The sequence below is a fragment of the Periophthalmus magnuspinnatus genome, chromosome 13 (assembly GCF_009829125.3).
Source record: "Periophthalmus magnuspinnatus isolate fPerMag1 chromosome 13, fPerMag1.2.pri, whole genome shotgun sequence".
NCBI classification, from domain to species: domain Eukaryota; kingdom Metazoa; phylum Chordata; class Actinopteri; order Gobiiformes; family Gobiidae; genus Periophthalmus; species Periophthalmus magnuspinnatus.
The window spans coordinates 9,438,334-9,452,336 of NC_047138.1; the positions used below are offsets into that span (position 1 = coordinate 9,438,334).

A 14,003-nucleotide genomic window follows, 5' to 3' on the forward strand; every position below is an offset into this window, starting at 1 on the left:
TTGACATACTAGTTTTAATGATAGTAGTTTGCTCAGTTTCAAGAACTTTCAGAAGTAAATTCTACGACTTTTTTACAACTTCTTTTTGTTAGCTCTACTCGAATGATATATTGAAGTAACTTTTTTCTTTCTTTTTTATTTGGAGTGTAAAATTTAGTGTCTAGTCTAGTGTACCATCCGTTAGGTTGAAAATGGCGCCCTCTGCTGGTCTTATTGTGAACTCTCTCCTGAATCTTCGCAGTGCTGAGGAAAGGCCAGGTGGTTACAGGTTACTACCGCTGGCTGCAGAGGCGAGGGGGCTACTTGTGGATTCAGTCCACCGCCACAGTGTCCATCAATCACAAAGCCCCCCACGAACGCAACGTCATCTGGGTCAACGTGGTTCTCAGGTCAGTGCGGCTCCATCAAAGTGACGGCTGTTCTCCGGCCTGCACTTTTAATACGCCGGCCCCATACTGAGCACCCACATCCTTTGAAGGGATACATGATGAAATGGAGCGGGATTACAGCAAGATGCTCACTCTATCAGACGCAGAAGAAGCAAAAATATTCAAATTTGAGTCTTGTGCAATTAACATATGCTGTGGGCCCATGAACAATAGAGTTCTACAGCATTATTTGATTTTGAACATTAGCTGTTTTTAATGAATTGCTGGTAATAATGAGATGCATATACTTGAGTAACTTTTTGAATACATACTAGCTCTAAAATTTGTTTTTACACACCATATTTTTGTTTCTTTGTAATATTACTTTGAAGTGAGCATTTGTTTTGTGCTCCTTGCCTTCGGATATGATTTATTTTGTGTAATTCTAATCTAACTTTCACTATGTGTGTATGTATGGCTGTGTGTTGTGTGTGTGTGTGTGTGTGTGTGTGTGTATGTGTATATGTATATGTATATGTATATATATATATATATATATATATATATATATATATATATATATATATATATATATATATATATATATATATATATATATATATATATATATATGTATGTATGTATGTATGTATGTGTGTGTGTGTGTGTGTGTGTGTGTATGTATCCACCTCCACTCATGTTAACTTACTTTTATTCTGTTCTACCATTTAACTGCATAAACTCACATACACAAAAATAGGCCATCAGTGGGATAAAGCGAGAGGCTGAATTTCAATGCTAATTGGACTAAAGCTATATAATTACTACAAATGGATGTCAGAATTTTGGGCTTGAATGGTGTTTTAGTTAATTAGCGCTGTAATTACAAGAACTCATTAACTTCTCTCACTGCCTCCTTCTTGTGGGGGATTAACTGTGTATAGGTGGGCTGCTGAGAGGAGCGGGTTGTGCGTGGCTTTTATTGTTTATGTCTGTGGGGGCGGGGTTTGTCTATCACGCCGTTGTTAGAAAAACATGGAGTGTGGGTTTGCATTTTAGGTTCGAGGGCTGTGAGTGAGATTGGCTATTGGAGGCTGTTATTAAGACTGATTATATGTTGTTTCCATTTAAGTATTCAGTCAACTCAAAGCAGAGCTAGATTTGAAAGCTTTAAGTGCTTTAAGTGGCATGTTTTCATTTGGCCATATACAAAGTTCTTTTTTTCTTTTATCTGTGGATTTATTCACCAAACAACCTACTTCTTTATTTTGCAGTCGGACAGAGTTGCCTGACACACCCCTTGATTTGCTGCAGCTACCGGAGAGCGTTCGGGCTGAGCGACTTCGCGTTAGCTCCTCTCCCTCTGACAGCTCCCCACAGGCTCGAAGTAAGTAATGCCAATACCCATAATGAATTACACTGACGCTCCAAAACTTTTCACAACATTGCAAAAAACATTAATCTTTTCAAGTAAGATCTTTAATGAACTAAAATGAGCCCATCATGTCTATACTAACCTAATTGAAGAAAATAAGAACCAACCAAAATGGCAAATAAGTCAGGCAAAAACACTATCAAAACCAGCACAATTAAAGTAGCATGTAGAGTTTTCATAAAAGAGTTCATAACATTAGCCATTATTCAGCTATGATGTGAGCATGTTCTAATCATATATGGATTTAATTGCTAACCTAGTAATAGATATTTGTAAATTTAAAAATAATGATACTAAGTGATTAAGTAACTACTATGACATCCCAGGCTGAGTTGTGGTTGTGTTGCAAATTTTTTAAAACAGTAACACCATAGGTTATACCTATTTGTTACCTTTAAAATGAAAATGATGACTACACAGGTTGAAACAGGAATGAATCAGACTCTAAACAAGTTGAAATAAAGTTGATATAATATGTAATATACCAGCACTAAATCAGGTCTATGCTTGGGCTTACTGTAATCAGAGGACACAGATACAACAGTCTGAGAACCACATCCAGATTTTAACCACAATGATCTCTTTCCCTCAGGTGCACAACCAGCTAAAGGTCCAACAGCAAAGAGTGACACAGAAAGTAAAACCAGGGAGAAGTTCCCGACCGCTGCAGTGCAGTCAGAGGAGCGGAGGAAGCGTCTGCTGAGGTCCGAGCCTGAGGGAGCTCCACCAGAGAGTAGACGTCGATTAGAAGAGGCTCGGCAGGCGGAGGAGAGCGTGTCTGCCTCGTCTGACCTGGCCAGTGAGAGCGAGGGAGAGGAAGATGAAGAGGTGGAATGGGACAGTGACAGGCTCAAGGAGGAGGGCAGGGGGGGCGGTAAACACAGTAGGGCCGGAGAGAGCGCAGGACGAGGGGCCAGCTCTGGGGGGCGGGCGCACAATGGCCGCGCAGTCATCCAGCAGCTCAAGAGTGTGGTGACTCCTGCCCCTCTGCCTGGCAGCCCCAGCATTAAGACTGAACATGAGGCTTTGAGTGCTCGCTGGAGCTCCACCTCACACCCCTCACAGCCCCCACATACCACCTCCTCCAACAGTCTGAACGGAGACAGCCCCACCACGCCCGTCCCAGACTCCTCGTCCAGCAGTGAAGCCCCCACCAAGGGTTTGTTCACTCCCCCGTCCCCCACCCTGTCCCCTCCTATGTCTGTGTCATCTCCCCGGGAGGACAGAGGGTCCATCGGCCGTGGTAGTGCTGGAGGCCCGGACTTTGACTTGTTGCAGAGACTAGCGGCAGGTGGAGCAGCGGCAGGGCGGGTGCTCTTCCACCCCTTGGCTCTAGGACCCCAGGGTCCACAGAGTCTTTATGCCCCTAGCACTATCCGTTACGCCCCTCCTGAGCTGCCCCCGTCCCACCACCACAACACAGCGCACGACGGGCTGCAGCTACGCTCTGACCACCACAAGGGACCTCCTCCGTCCTTTTTCCCCCATCTGCAGAGGCTGGCGGGGCTGCCACCTTTCAGCGGATTCTCTCCATCCGACAGCCCCTTCCCCTCTGGACTGCCCTTCTGTATGAATGGACTGAGGGGGGCCGCGGGCTCCGAGGAGGACTGAGACCACTGAATATACAAGAGACAAAGACGTGCTGACCTTAAAAAGGCAGCGCGGACAGTAAACAGACATTAAACCTCAAAGGATTTGACTAATTGGATGATAGGCTGAATAACCACAATCCAAAGTGACGGACAAGTGGCTGCCATAGGGAATCCAACAGAGTGACTCTCAGAGAAAACTTGTGACTGAATGTCCCACAGACTCCTCAAGCTACAGTAATGACCAGTGTTGATTCCGTCTCTTCCACTCAGAGAAGCCATAATGTAAATAGAAAAGAACCATAAAGATCCTCAACTCACACCGTGTGTCACTTCAATGACTATTAACTCTAAAATGGACACTTGTCTGTGGAAAGGAACACAAAATAGACTTTGAATGTTTTTATTATTGCAGTATTAAACCAATCATCTCTTGGGATCAAGGTAAGAATTTGACAATAATATTTACTAAAAGTAAAATAAAATAAAAAAATAACCCTTGTTTTTTACAAATATTCATAAGGAAAAAAACAATGTAGTCATTAACCAGCCATAACTAAAGCACATTGTGGGGGACTTCAGTATAAATAACATGGTCCCATACATTCCATAATCTTTGGGAAGAAATGCAATGCTGACAGAAAACTGTTTTGATTTTTTTCTTTTTATCTAACTATGAATTATAGTATATTCTGTAAAATGGAGCAAATGTGTTTGTGTAAGAAAGCCATATTGTTGTTGATGTTTTAACGTTTGTATTGTTTTTCACTTAATGAAACAGAATGTTGAAGATAGTTTGAAAAACTTTGTTTTAACGGATGCACAATTTTGCCGAGTACCTTTTTACTATTCTCTTTGGGCACATTTTTTTTTTTCCTAGACAGAGTTTGATATGATTTTAAAGCTGTGTTTTTCCGAGCACTTACTAAAATATGTTGTGTTATTATGATGAACTAAAAGCACTTCAGAACTTGAACACACTGGATATGACCCTGCTTAAACTGAAATAATCTGACCACTGCTAATACAGAGGACATAGGGAGATGTGGTCATTTATGTAAAAAAGCAAAAACAAACAAAAAAAATAAACATGCAGTCATAATGTAGTGACCATCAGAGGTCAAAAATGTTGACAATTATTTTGAGGGATTCTGATCATGTCAGTCTCCTGGAAATAAATGCAAATTTGGACAGAAAATATTCTAAATTGTATTTAGATGTGTTCTTTTCATTTGAAATTGTTTTCACTTTACAGCAACAGTGTAGATGCACATCTACAGAAACGTAACATTTAAAATGATCTGTAATATTAGCAGTAACATTTTGTCATTGTTTTAATGCATTGAATAGTTACTCTGTGGCACTTTTGAATGAAAAACCTTGAGTAAGTTTTTCAGACCCACCTGATCCCACTCTGCTCTAGGTCTATTTTAAAATAGTCACTTTGACAGTATGGTTTTAGTATGGACATTATAAGGTGTGAACTGAAAACCTGTTTGTCTAATGTCTGTAAAGAAAGAGAAACTAGTTCTGACCACACGCCTGTACAGAGGGAGTGAATGGGACATGTCTATGAGCGCCCGCGTTTATGCTGTGTCCTGTTGAATTAAATAGCTAATTCTTAACCATCACTGTGAACCTAACATTATCTTCCAATGAGTGTGAATACTGTCATCAAATAAAATGGACAAATGTAAAAAGAAAACAGTGATACAAATAAAATAACAATAAAATATTCCTGTAGAGGAGCACAAGGCACAGAGTTCTTTTGTTTTACTTGCGTCTCTTTGTGTGCTGGGTGATCAATATAGTTTACTTAATGAAATTATTTACTTTGAATGGATCAATTATACATTTTAATTGTGTAAGTTGTTTGCATAAAACAAACATATTGCTCAATGTTGCCTGGTGTATTTTACACTTTAAAACATGTCCTTTTAATAGAACTGTCCAGAACACAAGTATTCATTGTAGATACTGAGCTTGGAAAATCAGAAAGTTTTTAAGGGTATTGAATTCACCAAAGTCTTTGTCTGTTAATAGATTCAAACTAAAGACAGAGCTGTGTGCATATGAGTGTCTCACTTACATGGGACTATATGAGCCGCATGTGTGCGTATGTACATTGGTTTGTGTGTGTTGTCTGAAGGAGCCCCAGGGAGGGGCTCTGACATTGAAGACGGGTTAAATCCTGTTTTACATTCAAGTGGCAGGCCCTAGTTCATTAGAGTGAGGATCATTCCTCCTCAAGACCAAAGGAAGTGCATACTAAACAAGAGCAGTTGTTGGGGAGAAAATGCCATTGTACGTGCAGGAGCGTATGTACTGTATAAGTGAGTGTGTGCTGAGAACAAGGTGCCAAATAAGCTCTGGCTTCCTCTCTGTGCTCCTCTTCCAGTGAGGGAGCTCTACACCAAACAGAGGTACAACAACCTGAACACAGAATAGACACTGCATTTGTGTGTGTGTGTGTGGGTGTGTGGGGGTGTGTGTGGGGGTGTGTGTGAGTGAGCGCACAAGTCAACACAACTCTCCTGACTGTCGTCTTCTTCGCCTGTCATTGAATAACCCGTGCGCCCTCTCTGTCACTGACTTTGATGGCTTATCTTACCCCCTGAATTGGAGTCAAGCTCCCGGGGGAAATATCTTAGCACATGTAAATGCATTTGAAAGAGTAAAAATATGGGTAGGAATAAAAGAGTGAAGGATGGAGGTAGACACCAGAAAACTTCCACATACACACGTATATTCCCCCCACTCCTTCTTCTTAGCGTCTTTTCACTTTTCACATCTAAACAATCTCCACTGTTCTCAGAGCCAGTGGAGAGACTATCCATTCTAACTCAGTAATGCATTCCTGAAGGAAGATCTTTGATCCGTATGCATGGCATTTAACACCTGAGAGCAGATGAGGAACACGCCTCCAAACAGAAGGTGATGTTCCCGTCTGGAGGTGAAGACAGGGCAGACACAGGGCTCCAGGGGCAGCTGCCACAGTGTGTGCAGATTGGTGCTCAGTGTGGACTGGTGCTCAGTGTGGACTGGTGCTTAGTGTGGACTGGTGGTCGGTTTGCATGGATAGTTACTTGGCTTGTGTGAGGTGGAGCTATCGCCTAGATGTTTGTCAGTAAGGGCGCGTCTCCAGTCTGTGGGCGCCCTGCCCTTTAGACGCGCCAGGCCTCGAGAGTCTGCTGCATGCCAAACAGACCTGTGCAGCGAGCAGAGGAGAGCGAACGTGAGGAGGAGTCCTGAGAGCAGAGCCAACTGGAGGCCAAAGGGTAGAAGGAGATCTGAGGGAGAGGAGAGGCTCTGGGCTGGGGAGCGGTCACACTGCAGCGGTCGTCCGTCCACACACACCCTGCATGAGAAAGTGCATTGAAAACTCGACAGACAGAGGTGATGAGGGAGGAGACAAGGGGAGCCCGGGTGAGTCCGAGGTGAGCCTCAACAGCAACACCGTGTGTCGATGACTGTGAGATATCACAGACCTTCGGCCTAAACCAGTCAGATAGTTATCGCAGACACAGCCCCCATCACCCCTGAACGTGCGCACACACACACAAGACACAGCATCAGTGCGCATTCCTCAGCCCACATATTTATGCTCCAGACCAGGGCCTCATTATAAAAATTATGCATGTACAACGTGCGGCTGGACAGTCCATGCCGCTCTTGAATCCCTGCAGCACGAGGAGCTGCTTACTTTGACAGCTCCTACACTTTTAGCACAATCCAAAAATACACCTGAAAGGGAATAGACTCTACAGAATCTTCCCTAATGTACAAGTACACTACAATCTTAGTGAAAAAACAACATTTTGAGTAATCAATTTTATTATATGCAGGAAGGATGCATAAAAATTGTGTTCACAACATCACAAACCTCCAGAAAGCCTATTATTTAGCTGGAGACAGGTCAGAATTCTATGGTGGAATTTGCTGTTTAACTGTCAGATTGCAGATTTGTCAACTTGGTTTATGGTCATTATCACTGGGTCTAGCCACATAAAAAACTGGCACAAAGTTCAATGAGGTCTCTGTCTGCATTACTAAACAATATTATTTTTTCACAAAGGTGCAATTTTTCAACCCCAAATTCATGATTGTTGGCAGTTGAAAGAACTTTAAACCATTAGGTTAATATGATAAATTTGTGGACCCCATCTCCAGCAAATAATGACAAGATTTGTGGATCATAGGCTGGATATTTATCATCTCCCAGACAGTTATATATGCCCCTGCTCTCCATCTGAAATTATGATATCCAAACCAAAAGAAATAACCCACCTGATATTTTTCTAAAAATACTAAAAAGTGGTATTGCCAAAAGCAATGTAATGTATAAAATGTTTCACTGATGAATGTCCATCAGCCCTTAATGGGTGACTGAGCCCAGAACATCCATATACAGGTATTGAACAATTGAAGACTTCAGCCATTTACCAACCTCTTTCTATAAAACTTCAAGTAGTCACATTTATACAACAGTGAACAGAAAATCATAGGCCAACCATCCACCACTCACTAGCATGTGGGCATACAGTGCCTTAAACTGTAAACATGTTTTCAGTGAGAGAAAAGAACGTAAAGCTTTAAAAATAATTCACTTAAATTAAGCAGCTTTGAAAATATGTTTGTAAGAAGACATCTGACTTTCTGAGCCAAACAATCCCATTTAAACAGTGACACATCGTTGCAGATGCGCACGCACAGTCCAGGATATACATGCTGACAATTCAGAAACATCTTTCTCATTGGTGCCATCTAATGAGGGGTTAAGTCTGTGCATGGATCCAGGAATGTGCAAGGATTTGACAGATTTACAAAAATTGAATTTTCACTGTATTGAAACTATTAAACTGCTATTTTATTGAATGGGACACAGTGCTTTACAATTAGCTGAAACAAAACTTAACTTTAATCACCCAAAACAAGAATTATAATAAAATATTTGGATTTTGGAAATACATACCGTATTTTATTTACTGTATTGAACAGGTTTAAATTATCCAGTCTTTTCCTTGACACAGACACTAAAATGATTTTATTTACAGTTTTTTATCCTTTTGTTGGAGTTGGAAAGATGTTCCTGGAATGTCAGCATTGTCAGCCCATGCATACTTTAAGATACTCTAGCCATCAGTAATGCACACAGCATCCAAAGCACAGCTCTATTTGTCTGGCCCTTTGCTGTCACTGTCATCAGTCTCTAGACTCCGGTTGTCCCGGTAACCTCTCTGCTCCCGTCTCTCCCGACACTCCCTGCACTCCTCCTCATCATCCTCGTGAATGATTTCCACCTCCAGTCTTCCAATATACAGGGATACCGCGCACAACCAGAAGAGGGCCACACTGCTCACTACTGCACCCTGTAGCAAGAGAGCTGGCACAGACAGGAGCATCATCCTCCGCAAGACAAACAAGCTGCCAAGGTACGAGGCGCCGCCGAACGACACACACACTCCTCCCAGGATGAAGAAGGCTGAAAGACACATGGACATGTTAGGAGAGGGGCACAGGATTCATCATGTTCAAAACTCTGTAAAGAGATCATCATCTACAGTCATGTGAATTACAAGTGGAATCTGCTTTATTAATCTAACTCAAAAGCCATAATAAAGGTTACAGTTCACACTTTCACTGATCAGGAGGAGAATTTCAGGTAAAATTATGCCATATCTGTCATAAGGCACATGCTGGTTTAATCCCAGTTCTCCAAAAGTGCTCCAGAATAAAAAGGTTTCAATCATCTTCCGGATAGGTTTTTGAGTACAGCTGTTTTGGCCGCTCACCCAGCTGTCATTATCCTTATGGGTAGGATATGATGTTAATACAACAGCATTAAAATGTGCTTACCATATCCAGCCTCTCGCCCAACTTCACTTTGGACAAAAGCTATGACTCCAATTCCAGTAGCCAAAAGCCCGTTCCGAAACCATGAGAGAAATCCTGTAAAATAGTATCATGGTTATAGAGCATTAGCCCATCATTGATCTGCTTTATTTAGATTCGTATTCTGCCAGTACAGCAGGGCTGTATCCAGTGATTATATTAGCACTTGACCTGTCAGCAATTCATTTTTCAATTAGTCGACCAGTCAAATGATTGTACACTGAAACTTTTTAAATACATTATCAACCAAATAAAGGCTGAAATTTGGTGAGTGAAGGCTTCTAAACAGAGAAAATGGACAAAAGTGTATTATTGCTGAAAATCAGAAATTATTTACATTTTAACATGATTTACTAATGCCACTGTCTGTGTTATAAAAGGTCATTTCATATGGTTGTACAGTCTGTTTAGTTCAGATAACGATTATTTTTAGTCAACCAGTCACGATTAGCTGATTAATCTTAGTATGTGCTAATGTGTTTGCAATAAAAAACACCTGTAATTACATAAATGCAAGATATACAGGTTTAATGCAAGAGCATCTCCATGGAGACATACAGGTGTCGGATACTACACCAGAAAAGTTACATAATGATAGTGCAGCTTTAATGGTCAAATCACTGTGGTACAGGCTATAATTAGTCACAACACATTGGGCACTATCACTTTATGTGGCATCATTTTGTAGGAGTTGGGACCCATGTATTAGTTTGCTCTTTGCATGGTTCAAATGATTTCTACCATGTAACGATGTCATACTCCCAGATGGGGGGCAACAATCAGTTTTCAGCATTTGTTACATGGTGTTCTCACAAGAAATATCTCAAAGGTAAACTCACAATTGTAGAGCCTGATCACTTCTATTAGTGACTACAATCAATAACTGCATTTTGACAGAATATCAAGAGTCGAAGTTAATTCTGTCAACTGGACAAAACGTTGAAGGAGTGAGGACGTTCAGACCCAAAGCAAATCAAAACAAAGAACAACAGAGAGAGCCATTAGTGTCGTTAAAGGTTGAATAGGCCCGTTAAGGCTGAAACTGGAGACAAAAGCCTTTTCCAGTGTCAGTGCAGTTAGCGGCTCCCTTCAGACAGATATAAGGCAGTGTCCATCAATAATCTGACCAGAACTGAAGAAGCGACTTGAATGAGCAGTGAAACTTTTCAATCCTACAACGTTTTGTCCAGTTGATAGAATTTATTTCGACTCTTGTTATGAATCATACCTGGACGACTAAGGGATTACACAAACATTTTGACAGAATGTAATTTATTTGCCTCCAACTGTATTACATATTGGCCTGTAGAATGTTGTGATGTCTTTAAAGGAGCATTACATGAAAACATTTCTGGGGCATCGGTCAGTTTTATTTACCTGTCTCGTGTGACTTCCTTAACATCTGAAAGAGAAAAGTATTAGGGTTTGTTAGAGCCAAATAATGTGTGCTAACGTACAGACTGAAAAAACAAACAGCCCCCCGGTCTATACGGCACGACCCCGGGACTATCACATACCAGCGCGTCTGCTTTGTCCAGGTCGGTGAGCTGGTAGTGCTGCTCGGGAGTGCGGCTCCGGTTCCACGGTCCCTTGTCTCCCTGTCTCAGCCGGGCCGGGCCGTGGAGCCTCCGCACCGGAGCGGAGGTGGACGGGAGCCGAGATAACCTTACAGCACGGACAAAGTGCGACAGAGCCTGTGGCAACTGCCTCCTCATGAAGAAGCCTAAAAGAGCCATTACATTACTGTGAAACAGCTAATACAACTATGAGGCTACAAGCACAACACGACCTCTGTCTGCCCTGTGAACTTCGACATTCAGCGTCAACGACAACCCGGAACAGCGAGCTGCTTTAACAAATCCAACAGCGCCCCCAAGCGACGGACACGCATTAAACACCCAATAATACACCGCAATTTGCGCCTTTCAAGACAAAATGGCACTAATTCATCAACACGATAGCGCCATTGCAATATGGATTTGTTTCTGTTAATCCGATGACAGATGAATAACCTATCGCGCCTGCAGTGCCGGAAGGTAACGAAGTACACAAGTAAAAGTACTCCAGGTCTACAATTTTAGATAGGCCTATCTCTAGGCTACTGTAAAGCCCCTGAAGCTGGTCCCTGTACATATTTGAGCGCGCCCCCGCTCTGCTTCCACTGTTCACTGCACAATTAACGGTGTGTCCTATTAAAGACTACCTCCTCACCTTCTTAGTCCGCTACACTACTTTACTTAAGTACATTTTAAAGTGGATACTTCTACCTCATTACATTTGAGAACAGGTATGGCCTAACTGTTTCTACTCCACAACACTAGGGCTGAAAGCAAAAGGAGCCTATTTCTTCTTATAGTCTGAGTCCTGCCTAAAAGGACTGAAGGGTTTATTTTTAGGAAAAAAGAAAGAAATGTATTCATTTCTGTTAAATGAAATTAATCACAACTAATTAATTAATTCAATAACTAATTAATCACAACTATTGCTACTTTACGGTGGCCTCATGTATGAACCTCTATGGTGGAATGTTCAGCAGTTACCATGGAGATATACAAAATCGTCTTTAGCGATGGGACTTTCGTCTCATTTATGGGATCTGAATTGTTTCCATTCCAAAGAGCTGTTCAAAAGACTTGCTGGTGGACACTGCTTTATATCTATCTGAAGAGATGAACTCACTATATTAACACTGGAAACAGCTTTTGTTTACAGTTTCTTTATGTAGGCTAGGCCTATTGAGCTACACTAAGTGTGCACTGTGCCTGAGACATACTTAACATATTAATACAATTCTTGGGTGTTTTTCACACCTAATTGGAATCCTGGTATTTCCTGATGGTGGACTTATAGATGGGGGAAAAGATGATGTCTAAGGCCCCCTCTTCAAGGAAAAATTGTCTTTCCAAAAAAAAATTAAAAATTAAAAAATAAAAAAAATTCTTTAACTTCCCTCTCAACCCATTACTTTTCTCTGGCTGAGATCTGTACTTCACTGTCTTCAGAGGAGTGGTTAGTGGCTTTGAGATGGAGATGTACAGCAGACTGGGGTCCAGAGGAACTCTCTCGACAGTGTTGGTACATTCTCTTATGGAGATATGATATATATCTTATTATAATGTCAAATATGCTTTTTGTGCACACTCATGCTCTGCTTCTGCTTTGATTCTTTAAGTGTTAATCAGTGTAAAAATGCATACAAGTTAGAGCTTCTTTTAAAAAATTAACCTGTTTCCAACCATTCCTGTTCAAAAGAGCTGATTCATTAATGAACGTCACAACACTAATGGATTTAAACAACACATTTTCAGGATCAGTATGAATGTTCATGGTTCTGCTTAGATGTTTGATTTTCAACAAAAAAAGATGAGAGTGACTAACTGAAAAACTGTTGGCTAATGCTAGCTCTTGTGACTGTAATTTTATGTCGGAGGGACTCGTTTAAGATCACAAATCATCTGACCTGTTGTAGTAGTTCCAAATAAGTTAGTTCTTTGTGGTCAGATTGTGTTAAAACAAAGCTCAAAATTAAAGTGTAACTTGAGTAACAGAGGTTCAGACAGAGCAGAACCTACAGTTAGCATCATACCCCCAGGGAATGTTGGAATCAGCTGCAAAGTATCTATACAGAGAATACTCTCAACATGCACTTTTAAAAGAGTTACTTAAATCCTTTTAACTTAAGTAAGTAAACTGAGTAGGCTACTTCACTGTGAGCCTTTGATGTTGTGAAGCAGATGAACATTAAGCCCGTGTGACACCTTGTCCAAACCCACCTGTGTCGGGTGTGACTAAAGTTACTTTAATCTGATAAATTTAAATTATTCTTACAAGGTGTAAGACTACTTGTGATACTCTATTTAGGCTAAAAAAGACCTAATTAGGCATATTACATTATTTCAATTTCTTAGAAAGTTAGAACTAAATATTGGATGTTAAATTTTAAAACTTTTCATAAAAGTGGGAAATTCAAAATTGTGTGTTTATGGTGCTTAGACAGATCACACTTAAACATTCATCAAACAAGCGTGAATAGGCTAAAGCAAAATACAGCCTTTAGGCTATGTTTTTCATGAGGGAACAATTAAGAGCTCAAGTAGTCTAAATTTATTTATGTTGTAATTTGGTGTTTTGGTTCTCAAGACAATTGTCCAATCAGAAAGCATAATGAGCTTCTCCAATGCTGCAATCCAGTTCTTTTAAACATAAAAGGACTCTCTCAGGTCTGATTCCTTATGACCTAAACCCCAGCTCCTACAGTAAATCATTAATAAGTGCTAGTGCAGCCTCTGCATCTTGGTGAGTGAATTCTTGAGGCTCTGAGCTTTGACATGGTACTGCTGTCCATATATGAGAAACAAACAGAAAAATAAACACGTGTGTGTCCTTTATCTTCAGGCACAGGTAACACAGATTAAGTTGTGATTGTAGTACCTTTTTAAAGCTGTAAGAGCGCAGGCAAAAGTCTGCGTTAATGATTGATATAAAGGTTACATAGAATTTAAAAAGGATCTAACAGGACTGTCCCATTTTAATCATATTCACCCTGTCGGTCTATCCCGTCCAATTAGTTTGAAAATGTTTAATGCCTGTGAAATTACTGTAGAGTATGTAGGGTACTAATCCTAAAGTCGTCTGCTGAGCTCATGAGCAGTAGTGGCCACGTGTCTGGACGGTGGGCGCCCTGTGCTGCGCTCAGCCGGTATCATGAGGGGCGTCGAA

General features: G+C 41.0%; 2 protein-coding genes across 2 annotated transcripts in view; one reads left to right on the forward strand and one right to left on the reverse strand.

Moving 5' to 3' along the window:
* Positions 1 to 4,922, forward strand: part of npas1 (neuronal PAS domain protein 1) — a 32,638-nt gene extending 27,716 nt beyond the window's left edge. Inside the window, exons 11-13 of the mRNA XM_055226051.1 lie at positions 242 to 389; positions 1,643 to 1,755; positions 2,396 to 4,922. Of these exons, the coding sequence (XP_055082026.1) occupies positions 242 to 389; positions 1,643 to 1,755; positions 2,396 to 3,414 (1,280 nt within the window). The 3' untranslated portion in view covers positions 3,415 to 4,922. The remainder of the gene's footprint in view (positions 1 to 241; positions 390 to 1,642; positions 1,756 to 2,395) is intronic.
* tmem160 (transmembrane protein 160) lies at positions 4,273 to 11,111 on the reverse strand. The gene is made up of 4 exons (XM_033977055.2): positions 10,802 to 11,111; positions 10,662 to 10,686; positions 9,249 to 9,341; positions 4,273 to 8,874 (listed from the first exon to the last, which is right to left on the reverse strand). The coding sequence occupies exons 1-4, from the start codon at positions 11,018 to 11,020 to the stop codon at positions 8,564 to 8,566; spliced, it is 648 nt and encodes a 215-aa protein (XP_033832946.1). The 5' UTR covers positions 11,021 to 11,111; the 3' UTR covers positions 4,273 to 8,563.
* Positions 11,112 to 14,003: the final 2,892 nt, after the last annotated feature.

Excerpts from the sequence above, each read along its gene's own strand:
- tmem160 (XM_033977055.2), bottom strand. The coding sequence starts at position 11,020 with ATGGCTCTTTTAGGCTTCTTCATGAGGAGGCAGTTGCCACAGGCTCTG. Across the intron at positions 9,342-10,661 it reads AAGGAAGTCACACGAGACAG|GATTTCTCTCATGGTTTCGG; the intron begins GTAAATAAAACT and ends ACTATTTTACAG. Across the intron at positions 8,875-9,248 it reads TGGGCGAGAGGCTGGATATG|CCTTCTTCATCCTGGGAGGA; the intron begins GTAAGCACATTT and ends TGTGTCTTTCAG.